Raw genomic sequence first — 26,639 nt, 5'->3', positions numbered from 1 at the left:
CTTCTGCCAACCTAGCAATTTGAAAACATGCAAATGCAAGTAGATAAATAGGTACCACTTCTGTGGGAAGGTAAACAGCATTCTGTGCAGTTATATTGGCCACATGATCACAGAGTAGTCTCTGACAATGCTGGCTCTTTGACTTAGTAACAGAGATGAGCACCGCCCTCTATGGTCAGACACAACTTGACAACCTTGTGAAGGGAGAATACCTTTACCTTTAATAACAAGTGAACTCTTAAGATTAAAACAATCCACTAGTAATTCATACTGAATACCTTGAAAGTACCAAATCTCATCTGATTTTGGGAGCAAAACAGTGTGAGTCCTGGTTAGTACCTGGATGGGAGACCTCCAAAGAATACAAGGGGCTGTAATAATAATAATAATAATTATTATTATTATTATTATTATTATTATTATTATTATTATTTGTATCCCACCCCTCTGAGAACAATTGGGGCGGCTAACAAAGTTAAAAATACAAAACAAATAATAATAATAATAATAATAATAATAATAATAATAATATGTTTTATTTATAGACCGCTATTCCACAATGATCATAGTGGTGTACAATAAAAATTGTACAATATAAAATCCCTGGTACCCTCCCCTCCTTAAAAAAGTATTAAATTCAATACAATATTTAAAAACAGAACAAAAAACAACAACAAACAAACAAACATACAAGTTAAAAATTGACCAGAAGGTCAACATCATCATACCAACAAGCAACCAGTGGGAGCAGCAGTATCTTTCCCAGATGTTTTTCTAAGGCCAGGTTCTCTATTCTGGGAAGGCTTGCCGGAAGAGATTAGTCTTAACAGCCTTTTTAAAGCTGTCTAAGGATGTAAGTAGACGGATCTCATTCGGCAGGCCGTTCCACAGTCTGGGGGCGACGATGGAAAATGCCCTCTGGGAGGTAGTCGAAAGCCCAGATTTTTGTGGCTGAAGTAGGCCTCTCCCAGAGGAGCGGAGTGCGCGGGGAAAATTGTAGGGGAGAAGGCGGTCCCAGAGATAGCTTGGACCCAAGCCATTTAGGGCTTTAAAGGCGATAACCAACACCTTGTACTGGGTCCGGAAGCTAATGGGCAGCCAGTGGAGGAACTTTAGAACCGGGGTAATATGGTCCCTCCTGGATGTTCCAGAAATTACTCTGGCTGCCATATTCTGTACTAGTTGCAGTTTCCGGACCAAGTACGAGGGTAGCCCCATGTAGAGCGCATTACAGAAGTCTAGACGTGAGGTTACCAGCACGTGGACAACAGTCTCAAGATCCCTTACTTCCAGAAAAGGGCGCAGCTGGCGTATCAGCTGAAGCTGATAACAGGTGCTCCTTACTGTCGCATTTACCTTTAAACTATATTTCAGAGGAAAGCATTGGCAAACCGCCTCTGAGTATTCTTTGCCTAAGAAAATATTATAAAATTCATGTGGTCTCCATAAGTGAGCAGACAACTTGAAGGCACATGCACACTCACAGTAATTCATACTAACAACCGAAATTATAAAAAAAAATATTCGAAACAGCAATATATATATATATATATATATATACACACACACACACACACACACACACACACATACACACACATACATACATCGGATCCAAAACAAAATATTGCACCCAGTAGCAACAATTCATATCCCTGTGTTTCAACCAGGGACAGGAAACCTGTGCTTTTCAGATGTTTTGGAGAACCACTCCTATTACCTCTAATCATTATGGCCAATGGGAAGGGGTAATAGAAGATCTAATGCTGCAACATTGTAAGGGCCACAGGTTCTTCACCCTGCCCAAAACACATCAATGTTTTCTAGGTACCTTCAAAAGCAGGACCCATCTTTGGCTAGTGTTAGTCTGGTTATCACCCTTCCAAGTCAAGTGAGGAAGAAAGAATAGCAGGAGTCATGTCTTGCATGATTCACAGCTAGGTGATCTAGGCCCCATACAGTCAGGCCAAAATAAAGCTGTTTTGGGTCATTTTGGAAGTATGCTGTTTAAATGATGCATACGTCCTAAGAGTCCAGAAGCCACGCCAAAGCCACGCTCCAGTTCTAAGGACTTCTGGAATCTTAGGACACATGCATCATTTAAAAAGGATATCTCCAAAGTGACCCAAAGCAGCTTTATTTTGGCCTGTCTGTATGGGCCCCTAGTTGCCACCTTTCAGTCACAATTTCTGCCATTCTTACTTTCTCTGAAAAACTCCATATACTGCTGCAGTCTACCATGAAATGAAGTGCAGTCTGCTGTTGGAGTCAAGGCCAATGTTTTATTGTTTTTTACACATTTTGCCTAACACATTTAATGTAGGTATGAATCGGCTCCATTAGTCCCAACCAAAGTAAACCTATTGAATTAATTGTTGAATGATGAGTCAAAATGTAGGTAAATTCAATTGATTGTGGGTTTTCTATAGCTAGGATGAAGGGTTTAAGTCATAATTGGTTAGTGGTCTGGTGCTATATGTCTGGAAGTTTTACCCATAGGCCTGTGCTTGCCAATTATATTTGTAACTGTTTTCTGGTGGTTTCTCTATCCACTGCAGAGTCACTATTACTCCAAGTGGTACCTTGATCATTCGGAATATTAGCAAGTCAGATGAGGGGAAATATACCTGCTTTGCTGAGAATTTTATGGGCAAAGCAAACAGCACAGGAACCTTGTCAGTTCGAGGTAAGAAATCCCCCCCCCTTTTTTTTTTCTGGGACCAAACATAATAGAACAAGTAACAACAATTTTTGCTAACATTTTCCCCTGGAAAGTACAACAGCAAATAAAGAACATGCCCTTTGGTCACCTTGAAATAAGTAAAAGGGAGGAAAAGTCTTCTCTGCCCAAACTTTAAGATGATTGTAAAATAGGGATGAGCAGACAATATATTCCAATCAAATCCAGAGAAGGATAGAGATACCTTAAGGTGTTTTGTTAATGTCATGTGATGACCATTAACAGCCATACCCATTTAGCAGTTGTCTCACCTTCTTTTCTGCAGATGCCACTAAAATCACTCTTGCACCATCCAGTGCTGATATTAACGTGGGTGAGAACATTACCCTGAAGTGCCATGCATCTCATGACCCAACAATGGATCTCACCTTTACTTGGTGCTTGGATGACTCACTCATTGATTTTAGCAAGTCTGAAGGCCACTACAAGCGAGCTAGTACAGTGAGTATTTCAAATTCTATGATACCCTATGATCTCTGGGAAGTTGGTCATAGTGTGTGGAGAACCCAGGACTCTTCTATGTCTAATTTTTTTGTTCTATAATGTCCATCTCTTCAAAATAATGCAACACATCTGTGATATCCATTGCATTTTAAACATGTAGATTGTGACTCAGTTTGGTTTTGACAGTAGTTCCTCATTCCCTTTTTTAGAAAGAGAATATTGGAGACCTTATGGTCTTGAATGCTCAACTCAAACATGCTGGGAGATATACTTGCACAGCCCAGACAGTGGTGGACAGTGCTTCGGAATCAGCTGTCCTAGTTGTAAGAGGTAACTTCTTCCCTCCCTCCCTTCTTTCCTTTTAATTATTCTGTGATGTTTTATGGTGCTTAGTTTAATAATAGGATTTATTTATATGCCGCCCAATCACTGGGAATCCAGGCTGCTTACAGCAGAGGGGATAATAGACGGTTCCCTGCCCTCAGGCTTACAATCTAAAAAGACACTACACAAAAGGAGAAGGGAATGGTGAGGGGGGGAGGGGATCAGGTCCAGCATTCTTCTCTCCCTCTGAGGCCTGGACCAAGGCAGATGGACCGGAGGGAGGGCTCTTCTTCTTCAGGCTAGCCCTGATGGAGCTGGGCCAGCCTATTTAATTGTTTAAACAGTTTAATTGTTATAGCCCTGGTGGCGCAGTGATTAAATGCCTGTACTGCAGCCACTCACTCACAAACCATAAGGTTGTAAGTTCAGTACCAACAAAAGGGCTCAAGCTCGACTCAGGCTTGCATCCTTCCAAGGCTGCTAAAATGAGTACTGTATCCAGATTGTTGGGAGAAGTTAGCTTACACTCTGTAAACCGCTTAGGGAGTGCTTAAGTGCACTGATAAGTGGTATAGAAATGTACTTGCTATTACTATTGCTATTATAAATAAATATTGTTGTTCTGGTTGTTGTTATCTACTGTGAAAAATTATCTTAAAAGAGAGTATAAGTGTCATGAGTTGGGTTCAGAATAGTGCTTAGCAGAGTTCCACTCATGATGAAAGTATCTTCATGATTCCTCCACCCTTTTGCAGCTTCATGAAAAGCTGTCAGAGCAGCATGAGAGCTGACACAAGGGAAAAGGGGAGTGAAAAAGATCAAGTCCCTGACCTCTTCATTCCATTGGAGCTTTCACTGATTGTTGGTGCCTTCCACATTGGCCAGTTCAAACCCAGCCCCTCAGAATAGGGATGGGCAGGCTCCTCTGCTCCACAGCCCAATTTTCCAAACCAAGGATCCACTAGAGACCAAATCAACATCCCAGGGTTTTTAAAACAAGGAAACAAACTGAAACCAGAAGGGTCCAGAAGTCCTCTTCCATCTTTATTATTTAAAAAAATTAATTTTACAAAGATGAAGGTTGTAGCTTGATTAGAAGGAAATTTGCTACACCTAAAGGTGATTCTCCACTTTTCTCCCTGCTGAAACACAAATAATGTTGGATATGCAAATAGCCTGTAGGATTTCCACCTTGGTGTAAGTCATAAAATAAATAAGGAGGAGAAACAATTCATGATGCATCATTGAATGTAATAGGCTGGCAAATTTTGCATACTTAAATACCAATATTTAAATACCATTATCAGAAATAAAGAACATTACAGTTGGCCCTACACATTTGTGGGTTTGACATTTGCAGTTTTGATTATTCACAAATGTCAAACACCAAGTCCTTCCCACTCGGAAAGGCTTGGGAGAAGTGTATCTGAAACCTTTCCAGGGCAGGAGGAGCCAGAGGGATGGAGTAATTCTTTCTCCTGAACCCCTCCCACCCTGGAACGGCTTGGGAAAGCATCTCCAAAGCGTTTCCAGGGTGGAAGAGGCCAGAGGAAGGGAGTGCTCCTTTTCCCCGAACCCCTTCCACCCCGAAAAGGCTTGGAAAAAGTGTCTCCCAAGCCTTTCCTGGGCAGGAAGGGCCAGAGGAAGGGAACCCTCCATTCCCCAAATCCCTCCCACTCCAGAAATGGCTGCTGCAGGAAGGGGGTAATTCACGTTTTTTCCACATTTACAGGAGTCTTGTTGCCGTAACCTCCGCAAATGTGGAGGGCCAACTGTGAACACTTACATGATAGTGAGCATTCTGATACAACCCGACTTGGCTTCAATTATCCTAAGTACTTTGGAATTTTTGGTCAAATCATAGACTGGATTAACAATTGTTCCAGAAAGGACAAATGAGCAGATAAAGAGCAATGCACTGCATGGGGACATGGGAGAGAGCCTTCTCAACTGTAGAGCCTCAGTTGACACTCATTCTGAAACAAAGTAAAAACAAAGCTTTTTAAAAGCCATTTGGGCTGAATTTATGTATTCTAAAATGTACATGTTACAGTGGGCCCTTGGTATCCACAGGGGATACTCTAGTCCCGTGGATGCTCAAGTCCCATTGTCCTTAATGGTGGCATGGCCACGTGACCAAGCGGCCATTAGTAAAAATGGAACTGGAGTCCCCCCTCCCTCCTTCCTTCCTTTTCCACTCCCTCCCTCCCTCCCTCTGTCCTTCCCCTCTCCCCCCTCCTTCCCTCCCTCCCTCCTTACTTCCTTACGTCCTTGGCTTCCTCCTTGGCTTCTGCCCCAGCTTGGCTTTGGGGGTGGAGTTTGCTGCCCAGTCAGCCAGGACCGGGGCCAGGGCTGGGGTTTGAGTCTCGGAGCCCATCCCCAGGCCCAGCACACAGGATGGTGCTTCTGGGCTCCGAAACCCAAGCCCTGGTCCCAGTTCCCTTGGAACCCCGTTGGCCAGAGGGAGCCAGTGTCAAGGCCATGACTTGGGTTTCAGAGCCCCCAAAGCCAAGCCGGGGCAGAAGCCTCAGAGGAAACCAGGAAGGAGGTTAGGAAGTAAGGAAGGAGGGGGGAGGGACTTTTGTCCCCAGTGGCAGTGCAGTGGCATGCATGCCCCCAATGAGAACAGTATGGGCTTTCTATCCACAGATGCTCAAATCCGTAGATGGCCAATCTGCCTATAAGGAGGGCCCACTGTACACATTTAAACTGTTTTAACCTTTTAAATATGTTTCAGTTTTTCAGTCTTTTAAATATACTTTTATTTGGGTTAAATTGTTTTTATTGTTTTAAATTTCTGTTTTTGCTCATTCTGTTTGGTAGGACCACCAGGACCTCCTGGGGGGCTGGTAGTCACAAACATCAAGGACACCACTGTGCAGTTGAGTTGGAGTCGAGGCTTTGATAATCACAGCCCAATAGCCAAATATGTCATCCAGGCCCGCACTCCAATCTTCTCTAAATGGAAGCAAGTGCGCACCAGTAAGTGTCTTTAGGGCAGTGGGCCAAACTCCACAAGCTCCAGTACTATGTTTAACATCTCTCCTTCTAGTGTTGCTTGCTCTACTTGTTCTGTTCTTGTGCTTTTGGGTTATAGATCCTGCAAATATTGAAGGTAATTCAGAAACAGCCCAAGTAGCCAATCTTATTCCATGGATGGATTATGAATTTCGGGTCCTGGCCAGCAACATCCTTGGAGTTGGAGAGCCCAGTATGTCATCTGCTAAAATCCGTACCAAAGAAGCTGGTGAGTGCATCTATTTAACTAAAAAGAGGAAATGTCTGAGATTAAGTGAATGATGTTGTCAGAATCCTCTGAATAAAAGAACATCTTGTAAAAATTCTGCTCTGGTTTTACTAGATCCCAGCATCAACTGCTGCTTAAATTTATGGGCATAAACTTTACATAGCATTTACCTTGCCACGAAAAATATAACATTTCTGTAAATAGCCTTTAAAGGTTTAGCAATAGTTATTCTGACCTTTTTATTGTGTATTTTCTTGGGTTTCTTTAGAAATGGCAAAAGTATTTAAAATAGGTGGCTAGAATTCCATAGGGCAGTTAACAAATGTACCACCTAGAGTTATATATTCATGTCTTAGTATGTAGAGAGATCTTGTAGCACCTTTGAGACTAACTGAAAGAAAGAGGTTGGCAGCATGAGCTTTTGTAGACTTCAGTCTACTTCCTCAGATGCATTTAGTAGAGTGGAAACCAGGGACAGACATGTATATGCCATTGGTATGTGAGAAAGTCAAATCAAATTTAAAATCCTTTCGGTATGGAAATGAAGTAGCAACTCCAGTTTTAATTATGGTCATTAGTGAACAAAGACATTGGGAACTAGCCAATGTGTATGGAAATGAAGTGGTAAGACCAGTTTGGCTTTGGAAACTAGCCTGTAGGTGGGGAGAATAGAGGAGTATAGGACACCCCCCCCAGGATGGGGTCAAATAGTGTTGAAATGTGAAATGTTGTGACTAATTTTAGGAATACAGAGGGACCTTGAAAGTCCCACAGTCCTCACTTACCAGACAACAGCCACTGTGATTGGACACTGTGCTCAGTTCCTCCAGGGATCAGGACACAATTTACTGATGCTTCCACTCCCCCACCAGCAAGCAATCTCTGGTACAATGATGAATTGCAACATAGACACTGCTTCTGGCTGTCATACTGGAGATCACTCACAGGAAGGCTCATGGAAATGCCAGTCAGCTGCTTCCCAATCAACAAGAGTACAGACACATGCCAATCACAGTGGCTTCTGCTCAGCAAGTGAAGGTGTGGTCATTCTGGGAGACACTGCTGAGTAGCTAATAGAGAATTTTGTCAGATAATTATATTTAACAGTCAGAAGATCAGAAGACAAATCTATTTCTACTTTAATAACATATTCAGGGGTAACTGTGTTAGCCATGCAGCAAAATACAGCAAAATGCAAAATCCACAAAACAGCAACAGCTTTATAGGGCCAGCTAAAAAGTGCAACATTGTGATCTTTAGTTGGTCCAATAAAACTATCACTGGGATCTGTGAACCCTTCATGACATGACTGCTGACTTTTTCTGTAGTGCCATTCTGTCAGCATTGCTTGGCTTTCTGATTTAACATGATTTCTATCCTTCTAACTTGGAAAAATAATAGCTCCAACTGTTGCACCATCTGGGCTCAGTGGAGGTGGAGGAGCACCTGGAGAACTGATCATCAATTGGACGGTAAGCTGATCATAGGCTCCCCTTGAAATAGTTCTCAGTTTGTTAATAACAGGAGGACAGTTGGGTTTCTCCTAGGAATAGGCAAATAAGCAAAAGAGTCATGCAAGAAAGATGAATGATGCCTCTTCCCTACCTATATAGCAATAAAGACAATTCATGTTAATGTGGGTCCTTGAAACTATATTGACTATCACATGCCCTGTAGAAATCACAAACACACACACACATAAAATAACTATTCCTGTGTTCCAGTAAAGGGCTTGAGCAAGAATAGGCAAACTCCAATGACTTGGCAACTGTTATCCTTGTGTGCCTTCAAGTCTTTTCTGACTTACGGTGACCTTGAGGCAAATTTATCATGGGGTTTTCTGGGCAGGATTTGTTCAGAGGAGGTTTGTATTTGTCTTCCTATTAGGCTGCAGTCACATTATTATTATTATTATTATTATTCATACTTTTCCTCAAAATTGGGATACAAAGTGGCTTACAAAATAAAAAGCCAGTGAGCTAATATAGCCGAGCAGGAATTTGGTCTCTGAAGTTCTAGTCCAACATCCAAACTACTACCCAACACTGGCTCCTTTGGTACTGACCCACCCACCCCCCAAACATCCACCAGTTTTGTCAAAAAGGTTTTTGTTATAAAGTCTGCACCCCTGGATAATCACTTCTGTGATTATCTGCAAAAAAGGATAATCACCATTGTTAGAAACTTCCAAGAGCATCAGTTTTCCTTTTTTCACCATTTTTTCCCTGGCAGGAGGGTGGTACAGGGTGGAAGTGGGAGGAACCAGGAAGGATCTAGGCATTGCATTGCAAAAATAACCATGGGGGTGCATACAGCCATGAACCAGATGATCCCTACTCTTGGGCTACAGCATTCATTACAATTACCACTGGAATGTTACCCAAAATGTGCCCTCCACCAGCAAGTGCTCCCTGTCCTATCCTACTGAAATTTAAATGGAGCTTGGCCATTGTGATGTGAATTTCTCTGAGGATTCATTAATTTGACTTTTTTTTGTTATATATTTTCCTACTCATTCAAAATAAAGAGACAGAAACAAAATGTATGGATAAACTAAGGGTCATTTTATTATCTTATTATTATTATTATTATTATTATTATTATGCTTTATTTATATAGCATGGTAGATTTAATTTTGATCTGCAGCAGAGCTGCTAGTGTAGTGAACCAGATGTAATCTTGCCTCCTTTTCAGCATGGCAAGAGTGAGACACCCCTGACCCCCAGAAGCATGGCAATCAGTCTAGCTTGCCTCTGGCTGCTCTATTTCCAGGAAGCCTAAACCTGTTTACCTTCCACTCAAGCCCCAATCCTTAAAGAAGAAAGCCGATCAAGTCCAGTTGTTGTTTCCGTTCCTATCCCTGAGACCCATAATCCAATAGGGAAGTCTGGACAACTTTCTTTCACCCAAAGATGCCTTCACTAACCTGCCACAGAAAGGACCAAGCCTCTGATTAGTTCTTTTCCCCTACCAACATTGGTGGCTGAGCTCCACACAGTGAGTTCTAAATGTCTGAGGCTGTGTAGGGCTTGCTTGCCACTGGCAAGTTGTTTTTAAACTGTTGACTATAATGAACAAGGTAGGCCTACATTTTCTGTCATTAACTTGGGGCTCATTCCCACTGGTGGAATAACCCATGTTTCAATTTGGCTCCACCCCACTATGTCAGTCAATTCTAGAAGGTCCCTCGTTCTCACTATGGAAAGGGATTCTTTGTGGAATTGGTTTTTTTTAGCACTATTGTTGTTCCATTTGCATCACATTAAAATCCTGTGTCAGCCATCATGGCAACCCACTGCCCCCTCTTCTTCCTCCGCTTTGTGGGGCCCCTTCGGAGTCGAAGTCCTTCACCTGCTCCCTGGAGCCTCTCCATGGCCCTCTTCCTCCGCTGACCCAACTCACCTGAGCCCTTCAGGGCAGCACTTGCCCCCGGGAGCGTGCCTACACTCTGGCTGCTGCCGGGAGCCCTCCTAAACCGCGCAAAAAAGGCAGTGCCAGCAGAGAAGCCCTGTGGGCTGTGTTCCACCCGCTGCCCCGAGCTCCTCAAGGCAGCGCTTGTCCCTGGGAGTACGCTCTGCAGTCCACGCTCCAGCCGCTGCAGGGAGCCCTCCTAAACTACGCAAAAAAGGCAGCGCCTGCAGAAAACCTGCACAGCTGACACTACAAAAGGGGAGTAGCGCCAGCACTGGCACCGGCTCCCGGGGGGGGGACTCCCCAGGGGGCTCCGTAATGGAGAAGGAGGAGGAGGCAGTGTCCACTCCCAGCCCTTGGAGGCTGGAATGGTTAGTTGGTTCCTCTTCGTGGAAGGGACCCAGGAGGAGGAGGTGAATGGGGAACACATGTGGGTTTTTTTTAAACAGTAAAAGTAATCAAAAAATCAACAGAATGGTTCAGAAAGTAGTTGCTTTACTAATCTATTGCTTTCTCACTTAATTTTTTTTAATTAAAAAAACAAAACAAAAAAGGCAGCACTGGGGGTATGTGTGCTATCTCTGGGAGGGATGGCACACAACCCTCTGCCATTTGTCCCTCCCTCAGAAAAAGAATAGATTCTAATCTGGCGTTCCCACTGTTAGGAATCATGTCAGAACTAATTCTTCTCAAAAGAACCTAAAAATAACTGCTACCAAAAAAACCCCCAGGCTTTTTGCATTTGCTCTGCTTTATTCCCACTGGAATCAATCCAGTGAGGATCAGAATCGATTTCCAGTGGGAACGAGGGGCATATACATCAAATCAGGATTCGGAACTAATCGTAGTGGGAATGACACCCCTGGATAAGTATGTCAGTAAGGAAGTTTCATGAAGTGTATGTGTATATTAATGTGGACGTTGATTATTTGCTGCTATTAGATCTCAAAAAAGACTCAGTGGGTATTCTGTGTGAATATTATTTCTATATTTTAACAGGTCTACTTGGTTTCAATTTCTGCTACTGAACCCAGATTTTAATCTCTGTTGCCCTTCTGCTCATTTTTTCTGGTACATATGTCATTTCTGTAAGTTACAGGCCTGTGGCACATGAATGACATGAATGTAAAATTTTAAACCCAGACTGATGTTGTTGGCTTCTTCTGTTTTGTTGGATCGTAATTTCATTCTGATCTTCATTTTTGTCTCAGCCAATGCAGCGGGAATACCAAAATGGAGATGGCTTTGGATATAAGCTTGCTTTCCGAAAGGAAGGCACTCAGGTCTGGAAGACTGCAACTGTGCTCCATGCAGAATCACTACATTATGTTTATCGTAATGAGAGCATTGCACCCTATACACCATTTGAAGTGAAGATCAAGGCTTTCAACACTAAAGGAGAAGGACCAGAAAGCCTGGTATCCATTGTACACTCTGCAGAAGAAGGTAAGCTGTAGGATGCAGCTACACTGCAGAATTAATACAGTTTCATACTGCTATGGCTCAGTGCTATGCACTGGAATTTGTAGTTTTGTGAGATATTTAGCCTTCTCTGTCAGAGAGCTCTGGTGCCACAACAAACTACAAATCCCAGGATTCCATAGGAAGAAGCCATGACAGTTAAAGTGGTGTCAGAATATATTAATTCTGCAGTGTGGCAGCAGCTGTAATTAAATTCCCCTCTCTTGTTTTTCCAAGGTAACTTCAGATATTGTGTTAATAAGAGGATGTGTCCTGCATGGTTCTCTGTTTCTTGCTCTTAGAATCATAGAATCGTACAGCTGGAAGAAACCGCAAGAGCCATCCAGTCCAACCCCCTGCCATGCAGGAAATCACAATCAAAGCATCCCCAACAGATGGCCAGCCAGCCTCTGTTTGAAGACCTCCAAGGAAGGAGATTCCACTACACTCCAAAGGAGTTTGTTCCACTGTCAAACAGCCCTTACTGTCAGGAAGTTCCTCCTAATGTTGAGATGGAATCTCTTTTCCTGTAGTTTGCATCCATTGTTCCACGTTCTAGTCTCTGGAGCATTTGCCTAATAAATATTTCCAGGCTGGATAGAAATTGCTTACAATTACAGGCTCTCTCACCCACGCCTTGCAATAAATTGCCATTATTTTACTTTGACAGAACCAAGAGTTGCTCCCTCTAACATTACAGTCAATAGTGTTATGGCTACAGAAATGGATATTACTTGGAATCCTGTGGAAAACGGTGACATGAATGGAGTCCTCCTGGGATATGAGGTAAGTGGTGGGAAGCAGAACTGAGTGAGAAAATGGAGTGAGGGTCAGGTTGAGAGCCCAAACCCCTGGCCCAGAAAAAAGGTTTGGGCTGGATGAAATTATAGCAGTTTGTGAATCCAAGAATGCCCCTGTTTTGAAGCAGGCAGCAGAGGTTGTTCCTAGGAAATATTCTAACTGATTTAATAAAAAATACTTCAGTACCTGAAGAATTCAGATCATTTTATATTGCTGCCTTCAGATCCGGTACTGGAAGCATGGTGACAAAGAAGAAGCGGCTGACAGAGTGAGGACAGCAGACCTTGTCAACTCAGCACATGTGACAGACCTCCACCCAAACACGAAGTACCATGTGGCTGTCAGAGCTTACAACCGAGCAGGGACTGGGCCACCTAGTACTCCCACAAGTTTCATGACAACAAAGCCCCGTAAGTAAGCACTAGATTAAAGAAAAGTGGTATAATGTGTAATGTGTGTAACACCTGTGATTATTTTATTTATTTATTTCAATTGGTGACCCCGTTTATGTTTGTTATAACGTTCATCTGACCTGCCAAACTATAGTCCCATTCACACTTGTACAGGGTGTGTTTTTCTAATCAAAAATGTCCTTATCACTCTTAAGTCATTGAAGAGATAACAAGGAACTCCCTTTAGCTCAGAAGTGGGCAACCTCAGGGGCTGCACTCATCACCACCCAGACTTCTGTGGGCTGCCACTGCTCCCTTTTTTTTGAAAAAGAAAGTGATCAGAAGATCACATATAGCTGTGTTTTTTAAAAAGGCTATTCCTAGCAAAAAGGGTATGGGGGAGAGCAATAATGTGTTGAATTGGACAGTTGTGTCCCTGCAGGTTCTCAGAGTGGGACTGTCCATATTTAGGCTGACTTTATTTTGGTGATGGGGGCCTCTCTGGGGACTACATGTGGCATGTCCTATTCCTACTTTGGTTGGCAGGTTTCCCCACCCCATCCTTTTGGGGAGGGATTAAAGTTTCTTTGCTTTATGGTTGACAATATATATCTACCTAGAGTTCCTTAATAACAATAACAGTAGCAATAATAATAATAATAGGATTTATTTATATGTCTCCCAATCACTGGGAATCCGGGCGGCTTACAACAGAAGGGATAATAGACAGTTCCCTGCCCTCCGGCTTACAATCTAAAAAGACACAACACAAAAGGAGAAGGGAATGGTGTGTGTGGGGGGGGGTGTCAGGGCCAGCATTCTTCTCTCCCTCTGAGGCCTGGACCAAGGCAGATTGACTGGAGGGAGGGCTCTTCTTCTTACAGTTCATTATTTTGGTCACCTCAGTTCTCAAGCTTGTAAAGAACAGTGTCTTCTACTTGGCAGATCAACATCAATATTCCCCATAAGAATCTCTTAAGATATGGATTCTCAGGGAATTTATGTGACAGGAGAATAAACATGCAGCTTCATCATCATTTCATATATTTATTAAGGGGAAAAGTTGATTTACACAATTAAATACTGTACTCCTTGTGGCTGTTCCTCAGGCACATTTTCTTTCATAGACATTACATAGTCAAGGTGTATTGGTTTTTATAGACATTCCATCATTAGTACATTGCAATACATGTAAGGAATTTGGCTTCTTACAACATAAAATTCAGAGCCAGTATTATCTATCAGCTGTTCAATAAAATATACTTAAATAAGTAACCTCTCCTGGCCCAATCCCCTCCCCCAAACCTGATGAAAATGTCATTCCCTAATGCTCTGGTCATCGGCAGAATGGACCTCCTTCTCCTGTGCAGTTGGTGCCCAGTAGAGTAGGTTTGGAAGTATTTACAATTGTGGCAATGGTGCCACAAATATGACTAAGCAGCATTTGTGAATATAAAACAGTTAGCTCAATTTAATAATCAATGCCTGTTTCATATTAATGACTGCTACTTAGTCATGTTTGTGAAACTATTACCACAATCATAACTCTCGCCCCCTACTCCACCACACCACAAATCACTTTGTTGGGCATCCTCTGGATGGAGGGAAGGAGGTAATTCTGCCAGTGACTGGAGGGCAGGTGTTTGATATTTCCATCAGGTTGAGGTGGTTGGGCCAGTAGAAGTCACTTAGTTAAGTATACTTTACTAAATAGATAATACAGGATCCCAGCCATTGCCATTTATTGAAAATGTTCATTATAATTAGAGGTGGAGGGAGTTCTCTAAATGTGAAACCTGAACTCTTCTTCATCATATGCATTACTAAACTCTGAAAACCCATGGACTCTAAATTAAACATAAATGCTCAGTCAGACTAAAGGTGTTTGATTTGGTTTATATAACATCTTAGACTGATTCTCTCATCATTTCTCCTGATACCGCATCTGGAAATATGATGGCCCTGCCTACTGGGGAAGAATGAATAGTATGCAGTGCATGAACCAGTAAGATAGAAAAAGTCCAAGAGCCATGTTTTGCAGCCTACCAAAGACCTTATGAACATCTGGATTTTTAAAAATTTACCAGGCACTTCCAAAACAAAGGTGGGCTGTGGAAGATCCAGCAAGCCACTATATGTGGTTGGTGGCTGCATCCAGTGTTGTATAGTGTTACTTAGATAGATGGACTAGTGTTAGGGAGACCTAGGTTCAAATCCCACTTGATCTTGTAGTTCATTGGGTGATCTTGGGTACTCACTATCTTTTAAAGTTACATAGGTTTTGTGAGAATAAGAATGGAAAGCTCTTTTAACTCCTTGCATAAAAGACAAAATATAAATACTGTATAGTAAATTAATAAAATAAATTTATCAAGTGACAAATTTTGCCTCTCTACACTAAAGGCTTCCTTGACTTCCTCATCACTGAAACACAAATCAATACGGTGGATACAGAGCAGACATGTTTAAATTTTAGACATTGTCCCAGGAGGCAGGAAAATTAAATTTGAGTGTCTACAGATAACCTTCAAGGAATAATGGGTAAAATAAAAAAAAGTGAAGGATTAAATTGCTACCTCCCCAGATTCTCCCACAGTTCTCTGGCTTGTTGTCAGTTGGCTGAGCATATCTCTTTGCCCTTTTGCATCTTCTAGCACCAAAAAGGCCACCTGGCAACATCTCCTGGACGTTTTCCAGTTCTAGTGTGAGCATCAAGTGGGATCCCGTGGTTGCCAAAGCAGATGAGTCTGCTGTCACTGGGTATAAGGTACTTGTAACTTGTAACAAGTTCTTTCTCTGGCTGAGGGATTCTTAGTTTTGAAAATGCAATATAGATAGTCAGTACAATGTAGGGGCCCCGATAGAAAAAATATAGGTTGCTTATCTAGTGGGAGGACAGCTGCGCCATTCATTCTAGATCAGGTTCTGCACCACATCTGCCCTGCACCTGTTGGACTGTGTTTTCTCAAGATCTCTTTGCAGCCTAGAGGCTAAAACCCTCTGCCTATATGTTTGTTAAATGCCATTGAAGTCTGTGACACTTCATCTCAAAATAATTTTTGCATATGATCAGGCTGAGCTTTTAACAAGAAGGGGTTGAAAACAGACATGCCATGTACGTAAATTCCTGGGGATGACAAAAGACAACAAGCTAAAAATGCCTTTGTCCCTAGATGCTGTACCAGCCGGACTCACACTCAGCTCCTATCCTGTACATAGCCAACAATAATCGGATTGAGATTCCAGTTCCAGAAGACTCCACTCCTGCTGTGGTGCAAATTAGGACAACTGGTCCTGGTGGAGATGGAGTTCCAGTAGAGGTGCGCATCCTGAGAAACAGTGGTGCGTTTGCTCTTCTTTTTCCCCCATTTCCTACTTGTAGGCTTCATTTTTCACCTATATTCCAGCAGTTTCAAGGTGGCAGGATCTCTTACCTTTAGAAAACAGGCTAGTTTATACACTTGTTTGACTTGATTTTGTGCCTTTGTTGAAAAAATAACAAATGAATGCTGAAGTATCAGTTTTCCTCCCCTTCTCTATGTTTCTTAGATGTTCAATAACAATTCAAATACTACACTTAAATTAGGGATGGGACGCATTTGTGGCCCCAGTGGACACACGTAGTGTTGGCTGAGCGGCCAAAAGCTACAGTTGCATGCATGAACACTTCCCTTAAGTAATTTGTCATCTAGGTCACTTGGCGGGTTAGAAAGTTTTAACCATATGCAGTCTAGAGAGATCATCTTTGTGGCCCATTGTTGGTCCTGAATTCTTTCTAATTCCTCTTCCACAAAACATACACTTTTGTGGCTACCACCATATAAGAATGAGAGGACCATCATTGGGCTTTTTAACATCACAACTTTAACAATGACTCTTTCTACATGACTTCTTTCCCAGAAGAGTTGGCCTCCCATTGGCAGGAGCCCAATGATGGTTCTCTCATGTTTGTATGGTGGTAGCAGCAGTATGTTTTGTGGAGGGGGAATTAGGGAGAGGGCAGAACTTGCAAGGGGCCACAAAGGTGACCTCTGTAGACTGCATATAGTTGCACACATCCCTGCTTTATATATCATGTGTGAACACCAGCCGTTTCTGGCTGTTTCTCAAATTATTCTTGATTTGGTAGAGAGGTGATGAAGAGATCATGCAGATAGACAGAAGAGCCCATCTCATGTTGTTGGTGGTTTTTGTTTGTTGTTGTTTTTTATAGTTATCAAGAACCTCAGTTTACCATTCCTGGGAAATATATGGTGATGGGGAAAAGTATTTGAATTCTTTTCTGGACCATATTCCAAGATGGAGAATAATAATAAGGTTGTGGGTTTGTGAGAATAACACATTTGACAATATCACTAGGAGTTTGGGTTCAGCCACAAATTGGACATATTTGGAGGCCATGTGTAGAAATGTGAGAAATGTGGATTTTTTGCAGCCATCCTATTGATTGTGGGGATTATTATGATGAGTTCATGATCAAGCTAAGACCTGGGCTTCAGTATGAAATGTTATGCAAAGTCTTAAGAAAATGAAGTTGAGAAGGTCACATGGGCACACCCAGAAATCAGACTATTAATGGGAAGCTGTAAACTAGTATAATATGCTGGCTGCAATGCAGCCCCAACTCAATTTTGGGGCCCTCCACAAAAGTGCCAGACCTCTACATTTTTAAAAAAGAAATTGACAGACCTTTGGTCCAACCCTTCCCCCAACCACACAAAACTATTCTAAAATATGATAGCTTTGCTTCCCCCAGCCCTTCAACCTCACAAAACCTGAAAAAAACAGGTGAAGATCAGCCAGAACTGAAGGTCCACATCACTAAAAGACTGGAAAAAAAGTGTTCTTGCAGCCTCCAGGGAATATGCAGGGTTAAAAACTGCCCCCAGCCCAAACACAATTGTCCACATCTGCTGTTCACATTGGTGTAGAGGAGCCAAGACTTGCAGGGTTGAAACACTAGGGATTTATGATTGTGTAATCTGCCACCCCCATGATGCTTTCCTGTCCCTTTAGAGCTTAGCAGCAGTCCTCACAGTAGTTGGTTGTGAGTGTGTGTTCCCAGCAGCCAGATATTGTTACGACTCTTTCCCTCTTGCAATGCACATTATTTTGATTGGCTTTGGTCTTGAATGAACAATTAAAATCCATTAGTTTTACAAAGAACTAATCTCAGTACAGCTGAAAAGTGCTAAAACTGTTTTGTTGATATGAATGAACAGTTTCCTGGATTTCAGGACTTGAGACATGTGGCTATAGGGACTGTCATGATGAGTCCCCTGCACTTCATAATTTACCACTTACCACTAGCTGTAAGAGGTCAGTAGCTGCAACAAAGAATCATGACAGTGTAGTGTTTCTGAGACAAGGTGCTTGGAGCTGAAAAAAGTGAAAGAATAGCTCTTCCAAAAATATTTTAAAAGGTGTCACAGTACTAAAAAATGTTCATGAATTGGCGCTTTGATATCAGTGCTGGAGTCAGTCCTACAAGTAGGGTAGTCCTGACTACTGCTATGTTGGTACTTGCTGTCTATCCTCAGTGCAGCAGCAGAGCTTGGAAGCATGAGCCCAACTAATTCACTAGTGTTAAATTGGTATATCTGACTTGCTAATATTAAGAGTATTTTGAAATGAATGAATGAAATTAATTTGGTATACTTGTGAATAAAATCATTTATTCTTGAATGAAAAATATTTAAAATTACTAAAAACATCCTAACTCCATGCTAAATAGCCACTCAAAAGTAACACATTGAAATAACATGAAATGTCAATTTCATGCTATTTTTGAATCTTAATACTGATTTTGAATTTTGATTCCTAATCCTAATTTTGAATCCTAATTCAAAAACAGTTAACAGTGGTTGGATTCTTGGTGACTTACACTGGTGGAAGTTGCATTTAGATTGATGCAAGTACATTTTGGACCAAGGGATAATGGTAAAATAATAAAAAATAAAAATTTTATTTATATGCTGCCCTTCCTACGATCAGGGCGGCTTACAACAGATTAAAATACATACATAATAAAATACACAATATACATAAATAAATCAAACCAACAAGTAAAAAGTAAAAAGCCCCATAGCCCAACCTCTTGGCCACGGAAGAGGAGGGAGGCCCACAGGATATTTATTCGGGGAATGCCTGTTGGAATAGGAAGGTTTTAAGATCCTTCCTAAATTGGGCCAGGGTAGTAGACGAGCGGAGCTCTGTGGGCAGTGCATTCCAAAGGGCTGGGGCAGCTATAGAAAACGTCCTCCGAGATGTGGAGACTAACCTGGCCCCAGGCACCTTCAGTAGCTGCTGCCCAGACGTTCTGAGGGTGCGAGGCGGAATGTATGGGGAGAGGCGGTCCTTTAGGTATCCTGGGCCCAAGCCATTTAGGGCTTTATAGGTGATTACCAACACCTTATATTGAGCTCAGAAGCGAATGGGCAGCCAATGGAGATCTTTTAAAACCGGTGTTATATGGCTGGTCCTGGGTGCACCAGTGACCAGCCGGGCTGCCATGTTCTGCACCATTTGCAGCTTCCGAGTTTGGTATAAGGGTTGCCCCATGTAGAGTACATTGCAGAAATCCAGTCTCGAAGTTACCAGAGCATGTACAACAGTTTCTAGGTCCCTCTGGGCCAGGTATGGACGCAGCTGGCGAATCAACCGAAGCTGATAACAGGTGCTCTTGACCACCGCATTCACCTGAGCTGTCAAGTGAAGCGACGAGTCAAGAAGCACCCCCAGACTGCGCACGGAGTCCTTCACAGGGAGCTTGACCCCGTTCAGGACAGGTGGGACCACCGCCATTCCTGGACCAGGAGAACCTATCACTAGTACCTCCGTTTTCTCTGGATTCAATTTGAGTCGGTTTTCCCTCATCCAGCCCATTACTGACTCTAGACAGGCCACGAGAGGAGAGACGCCATCCCCAGTCACTGCACCAGTCGGAGACATAGAGAAAATGATTTGGGTGTCATCAGCGTACTGATAACCCCGCGCCCCATGTCTCCGGATGATCTCTCCCAGCGGTTTCATGTAAATGTTAAATAGCATGGGAGACAGAATGGCCCCTTGAGGGACCCCGGTTTTAAGGGGCCTCTCGTCGGAGCACACGTCTCCCAGCTGCACCATCTGGGACCTCCCGGAGAGGTAGGAGCAGAACCACTGGAGCGCAGTGCCCCCGACTCCCACCTCTGCCAGGCGCCCCAGAAGGATACCATGGTCTATGGTATCGAAAGCCGCTGAGATGTCCAAGAGCACCAGCAGGGACACGCTTCCCCTGTCGATGCTCAGACGGAGATCATTGACCAAGGCGACCATGGCCGTCTCAACCCCGTAACCCGCCCGGAAGCCAGTTTGAAATGGGTCCAGATAATCCGTTTCATCCAAGACCGCCTGAAGCTGGATCGCAACTGCCCTCTCGATCACCTTTCCCAAAAATGGTAGCAGCGAAACAGGCCGATAATTATTATGTACCAGGGGGTCGAGGGAGGGCTTTTTAGGATCGGTTTTACAATGGCCAATTTAAGATCCGATGGAAATCGCCCATCCCTCAAAGATGTATTAATTATCCGGTGTAACAATGATGTTACCACCGGTCCCCCCTGGGCCGCTAACCACGAGGGACAGGGATCAAGAGAGCAGGTTGTCTTCCGAACACTTCCAAGGATCTTGTCCACATCCTCGGTACTCACCAACTCAAACTGATCCATGGTGGCAGGAGAATGGATCCAAAATCTATCAACAGATAAAGCTGCCCTGATGTCAAGTAGTTCAGAGCTGCCAGGGCAGTTTATCTCCTGTTTTGGGTGGCTTTTGCTGCCACTCCCTTGTTGTTGTCACTCCCAGTTCCTTGATGGTTGTGCTGCTGCCTACCATACTATAAATGTAAGTTACACCAAAATACTGGATCTTGGTTGTTATTGGCATTTTAAAGATCACAATAATGAATCTTAAATGTATTGTAGAAAATTCTAACAAATATGAGTAACAAAATTAATTTTAAGTAATTATTTCCAAGTTCTGTACAGCCTATAAATGCTGCACTAAGGTAATGCATAACAAAAGTATCAGGAACCGCCAAACCTCCTGTTTGTTCAAAACAAAGATCTTTTTCTCCCTAGTCTGTTACTTAGCAGAGCTATTTCTTTCTTACAGGCACAAGTATGATGGTGGAAAATTCTGCAGGCCGTCCAGTAGCACAGACAGCAGTTGCCCTGACTCACTCACTAATAATGTTTGCCCTGATTGGCTCCTTGGAGCTCTGATGGCAGCCACTATGATGGAGGGCTACTGGATGAGATTCCTCCTAATCTAGCCGGAGTGAGTCAAGTGTTGACCATTAGGACTACAAATTTCTACTATAAATTTCTACCACAACTGCTGCACTGCAGAGAGTGGCTGGTAAAAAAAAAAAAAGAACTCAAGAGGAAAATATAGCTTTTCTTTCTTTCCTTTTTTAGAAAATAGAACATTTCATACAGGATTTGAGTCTTTAACCAATCAAAGATTTTTTAAAATGAATAAACAAAAGGGTGAATTCCATATGAAATGTGGAAACTGGATTCTCATATTACTGTATTCAGTAGATTCTTCTGCCTTACAAAGCCATGTGCAAAAGTAATCAAGACTACTAAAACTTGATCTTTTTTCCTTTTTTAAAAAATAAACCAAACCAGAATAAATACAGCATCTTTTAGGGGAAGATTTTCACAGTGATGACCATGTTCCGTATCATTCCAGCTACAGACAGTTTTTGAACCAGAGATTCTGATTTTCATAGTTCGCGAGGAACATACGGAGTGGCAGTATTAACCCAATCATCTCCTTTCAAGGCAGCTGACTGAAGCTCACGAAGTCTACGGAGATTGGCAGCCATCTCCCAACCCAAACTACAGGAGAAGACAATGGAACATTGTGGATGGGTTGGCAAAAGGGGAAAACCAATGGCACATCGGAGAATCCAAAAAAGATTTCAGTTGCCTTGTAATTTGGCTTCTGCTGCCCTGTACGTATTGCTACTAACCTTATATCTGTGCTGTTCCAATAGATGCAACACTAATCGTTTCCCCATATCCTCAAAATGCATTTACCAAATCTTGTCTTTACCTTTGGTCTATTTCCTTCAGATTCCTCCCACCCCCACTGTTCCTTAGAATTTTGAAAAGAAAGACATAACAAGTTCAGGATCAGGTAATGAGGACATTTGGGCAGGCATCCTGTTTGCAGCATATGCTGTATAACATCAGTATATATCTTTTGCAGGATTTTTGTGGAGAAAGAAATTCAGCACCTCCCCATGCTGCCTTGAAACTCACCTCTTGTCTTTGCAGCTTCCCCAGATGCCACCATTTAGTGGATGGTGGACAGCACAGGACAGGGGAAGAGCAGCTGATCATTTCCTTGTTGGCAGATACACAGCAGCAGCATTGTCCAGGGCCACCAGAGATCCACAGGAAAGTTCTGAAGGATGCCTTTGTCATTGTGCATCCAGCTGTATTTGGGTGGCCCTGCAAATAACTGATGAGTCTTACACAAAAGGAAAGGGAAGATGGAGTAGAGAATTTTGCTGTCCCATCTTCACATGCAGGTTGTGAGCCTTGAATATGGTATATGCAAAAAAGTTACTGCAAAAGCCTCGTTGCATCTACCCAATAGACATGCAATTATCATCTATCCAGTGTTTCATTGATATGACTGCCTCGTTGTGCAGTGAGATCCCCAATTGCACAACAGGAAATGTTGTATAATGCCCCATTGCTCATTGTCACAATTCTCTAAGAAAGTTGTGTATTATGTCAGCAATATTATTTAGTCACCATAATGTTTTGCATCACAGCTTATGATGCAGGATCTCAGCCATTTGTGTTTTTGTGCAAAATGCTCTATACAAGTCAATGCTTCTGGGCAAATTAATTTAATCTTGCCTAACAGAGAGGAAATTACTACTACTATTACTACTACTACTTCCCCCCCCCCTTTTTTTTTTTGTACTCATGTGTGAGAATTAAATAAGAGAAGATTTACATCTCTGTCTGAGGAGGAGCTTTATCCACCACTGAAATGCCATTCCATCTTTAAGTTAGCTGTCAAGACACGTATGGCTGCTGAACTGATTGATGACTAGAAATTAGACTTTATACTTACAGATCATTTTCAGAATTAGGTGCCAGATCCATTGAACACCTGAACATAAGCATAAGAATGCTGACAGATTTAGTTGTACTCCTACTCTAGTTGTTAATTTTTATTGCAGATGTGACTAGATGCTTGATCTTCCTCAGTATGTTTTACATCTACAGAATAGTAGATTAAGGAAGAAAAGATTTCATCTTCCAGTACAGTACCTTTTAACCCACCACCCTTTCCCATAAGGTTAGTCTGGGGATCCTATTATGGCTCTTTATTACATCGTCAAGAAATAGAACCGTTTATTGCTGTAGCCTGCAAATGTTAAGTTCCATGCTCGATCAAACCAAAGTCCTACCCAGTACAGTATTCTGTTCCCATATTGGCCAGTCACATGTTTCAATGGGGAATCTACAAACAGGCGACAAGGGCCTAAAGCCCAACTAGAGTAGGGAGTGGAGTGGAAATAGGGACTAGTGCAGGGGTAAAGACATGAGAGTCTGAATCCAGTTGCTAGAGGGGGAATCTGAGAAATCAACACAGATCTCCTCTACTGGGACTAACAACTGGATTTCAACCAAAGGAGATAGCATCCTCTCATTTCCTAACAACTGGTACTGAGAAGCATACTTCTTCTAATACTGCAAGTATTACATAGTTATCCTGACTGGTATCCTTTTTCATAGTTATCATGACTTCTACTATATGTTGATTGGGTCGATGGGAAGCTAATTGGATGGATGAACTGAAGGTCATAGTTATACAACTGTTGGATCCAGCATAACTAGGCTTAGATCATTGTGTGCGTGCGTGTGCATACAGTATCTTCATATCACCTGTCAACTTATGATGACCCAATGAATTTCATAGAGTTTTCTTAGACAAGGAATACGTGGTTTTACCAGTTTCTTCCTCAGAAATATAGTTTACAGCTCCTGATATTTGTTGGCAGTCTTCCATCCAAGTACTCACTAGGGCTGACCAAGGTCCAAGGTCAGATGGAATCTGGTGCCTTTAGGTTATTTAGGCAAATAATTAATTGCACTATTGTATTGTAAAAGTCAACAAAGTGGTTTGAGCGTTAGACTATGACTCTGGAGACCAGGGTCCAAATCCCCTTTTCACCCTGGAAACCCACTGGATGACTTTGGACAAGTCACACTCTCGCAGCCTCAGAGGAAGGCAAAGGGAAATGCCTCTGAACAAATCTTGCCAAGAAATTCCATTATATGTTCACCTTCCAAGAAACTCCATTATATATGTGCCTTTAAGTCAGAAATGGCCAACAGTGAAAGTGCATAATTTTGAACTCAGAAAGGGGCTGTGCACACCAGCATCTTTGACCAGGTTGGGGGTGGAGTCAGGGCGTAGCGTCTACACGATGCACGCCCTGGCTACGCCCCCAGGCTGGCGTGATGCATTGCACCACACTGTGTGTGGCATCACAATACTCCTCTGGCACTGTGTCCACATGACACAGCACCGAAAGAGAGATGTAAAGCTGCAGCGCCGCAGCTATCATGCCCTTTGCAGGGCACAAAAAGGAGCTGCTTTTTGCGGCTCCTTTTTGTGCCCTGCAAAGGCTAGATCAGGGGCACAGTGTGCAGTTGCCATGGCCCCGATCTGGCTGTAAAAGGGGTGGCTGCAAGCCCCAAAGAGAGTCAGTAATAACTCCAATCATGGTATTTATCTGCCTTTAAGGGCCTCCTGCTTTCTGGTTATTAAAATCTAGTTCTCCACTGTTATATTTAGGGTAGACCAGGAAAACTTACTTTGCCCAGACTAGGCTTTAAGATGAAATAGAATTGTAAGAGGACAGGGTAATATTAGTTTCCTTACACTAGTCTCCTTATAGCATACTGGACTAGAGTCTTAAAAGACAATTTGTGGAAAACGTTGCCTTAATGGATTTGATGGTCTTCTCACATCTTCCATGCCTGTGACTTCCTATGTATGCTATTACTTGCTGTCATGGGTCAGTGGTGGCAGCCATCCCAGCAAGGACTAGGCATATGAGAGATCTACTTAAGCATGATGTAATTCACACTATAATGTTAGAAAATTAACTCCAGGAGAAAAAGAAGTTTATATGGTTGTTGCCTTTTTAAAACTGACTTTGGCTCTATATATCAAGACAGGATGCTGATGGCTCTATGCCATCATCATCATCATCATCATCGAGTAATTGCCGTCACCATTATCATCTTTATTTAGACCCTGCCTTTTCCTCAAAATTGGGATGGCTATATAATTAAAAAGAAACAAAAGTTTAACATTAAAATATAATCAAACTATTAATACTATTAAAACAATTTAAAGCACACACTTTAAAAACTGTTTTTAAAAATTTTACAGCTTAAAGTATTACATCACCCTCTTAAAAGTATTTTCCTTTATAAATTTCAGTTCTAAAAACATGTTGGGATAAAAACAGGGGAGGGGGAGTCTTCACCTGCTGATGGAAGGGTAGCAAGGAGGCAGCCATTCTAGCCTCCCCAGGATGAGAGGTCCAGAGCCTAGGGACAGCTATAGTGAAGGCCTTGTTTCCTGACCCCATCAACCATACCTGTGAAAGTGATGGGTATCAAAGAAGGGCTTCTTCTGTGCATTTCAGACTCTAGGAAGTGATGGGGCTCTGTCACATAGCCTGGACTAGGGACAGACAAAATATTTGTAAATATTCAAAAAATGGTTAGAGTTAGGGTTTTTGTGGATGAAAAGAATCCTGGCCTGAGAATAATCTTTGCAGTTCAGGACTTATATTGCCCAAAATTTGCACATGGTTGTTTTGTGTAGAAAACTGTATTTTCTGCACAGGAAATAATATTTCTGCATTGAAATATTTTTCCTGCATAGAAAATACTACAGTTGGGGATTTAATCTGTGTATAATTTTCCCATGTTTAATTTGTGCAAAAAAGAGCATTTTCTACACATTTTACTACATAGAAAATAATACATCTGCATTTCAAAAACATGAACACACTTTTTCTACGCCTAGGATGCAGTACATATGATGTGTAAGAGCTTCCTCTCTAATTATTTTGCACTGTCCTGAGTGGGTATATACCCACCTTTTTGGCCAAGGAAACTATAGGTAAGTGTTAAAGCACTTTCACATCACAGCTTCTAATATTCCCTCCTAGGGCGATCCTGATTATTCTCTTCTGTGTAAGGCTGAGCGGTTTGTCAAACTAGGTTGTCATTTTAAATTGCTTTGTTCTGAGAGAATTAAGTGTGGAGAAAAAGTAGCTGGGATGGTCCTTGACATTTTGCTGCCTAAGGCAGGAGAACAAATGGTGTCCCATGTCCACTCAGTTGCATATTATCTAAAGCTAGTCAAGCTATTTTGGCACTCAAGGCAGGAAATCCCACAATAATCTTTCCCCATCCCTGGCAGTGAAAACTGGAGTGTGGGGAAGTTATTTTTGTGAACTAAAACTCCTAGAATCCTGTAGTCATAACCAAACTGGTTGGGAGAAGATGTTCTGGGAACTGTGGTCCAAAAATGCAGTTATCCTATATAGAAGTTATGAATGCATAACCTAGATTACACAGTCTTAACTGCTTGATAGTCACAATTCCTGCGCAGTCATAGTTTAAGGATTGCGTAGGGACCATGAAATCTTTACTTACTAGGAAGCAGCCTCTGTGACTGATGGTAGTCTGTTCCCCTATCACTCAAGAAGCAGCTA

General features: G+C 42.3%; 1 protein-coding gene across 4 annotated transcripts in view; it reads left to right on the top strand.

The window, feature by feature from the left end:
* CNTN2 (contactin 2) overlaps window positions 1-23,817 on the top strand; it is a 91,836-nt gene extending 68,019 nt beyond the window's left edge. The window contains exons 12-23 of one of the 4 annotated variants that reach the window (XM_042465223.1): window positions 2,559-2,686; window positions 3,006-3,181; window positions 3,394-3,514; window positions 6,332-6,490; window positions 6,606-6,755; window positions 8,157-8,227; window positions 11,378-11,612; window positions 12,298-12,413; window positions 12,652-12,838; window positions 15,475-15,587; window positions 15,994-16,162; window positions 21,652-23,817. In XM_042465223.1, coding sequence (XP_042321157.1) covers window positions 2,559-2,686; window positions 3,006-3,181; window positions 3,394-3,514; window positions 6,332-6,490; window positions 6,606-6,755; window positions 8,157-8,227; window positions 11,378-11,612; window positions 12,298-12,413; window positions 12,652-12,838; window positions 15,475-15,587; window positions 15,994-16,162; window positions 21,652-21,659 — 1,633 coding nt within the window. In that variant the 3' untranslated portion in view covers window positions 21,660-23,817. Of the gene's footprint in view, window positions 1-2,558; window positions 2,687-3,005; window positions 3,182-3,393; window positions 3,515-6,331; window positions 6,491-6,605; window positions 6,756-8,156; window positions 8,228-11,377; window positions 11,613-12,297; window positions 12,414-12,651; window positions 12,839-15,474; window positions 15,588-15,993; window positions 16,261-20,974; window positions 21,060-21,559 lie in introns of those variants that run through there. The other 3 variants (XM_042465222.1, XM_042465224.1, XM_042465221.1) reach the window with 3 other exon arrangements.
* The last annotated feature ends 2,822 nt before the right edge of the window (window positions 23,818-26,639 follow it).

Source organism: Sceloporus undulatus, chromosome 4, assembly GCF_019175285.1.
Source record: "Sceloporus undulatus isolate JIND9_A2432 ecotype Alabama chromosome 4, SceUnd_v1.1, whole genome shotgun sequence".
Classification (NCBI taxonomy): Eukaryota; Metazoa; Chordata; class Lepidosauria; order Squamata; family Phrynosomatidae; genus Sceloporus; species Sceloporus undulatus.
Note: the sequence above shows the minus strand (reverse complement) of the source record. Positions and strands in the feature narration are given on the sequence as shown.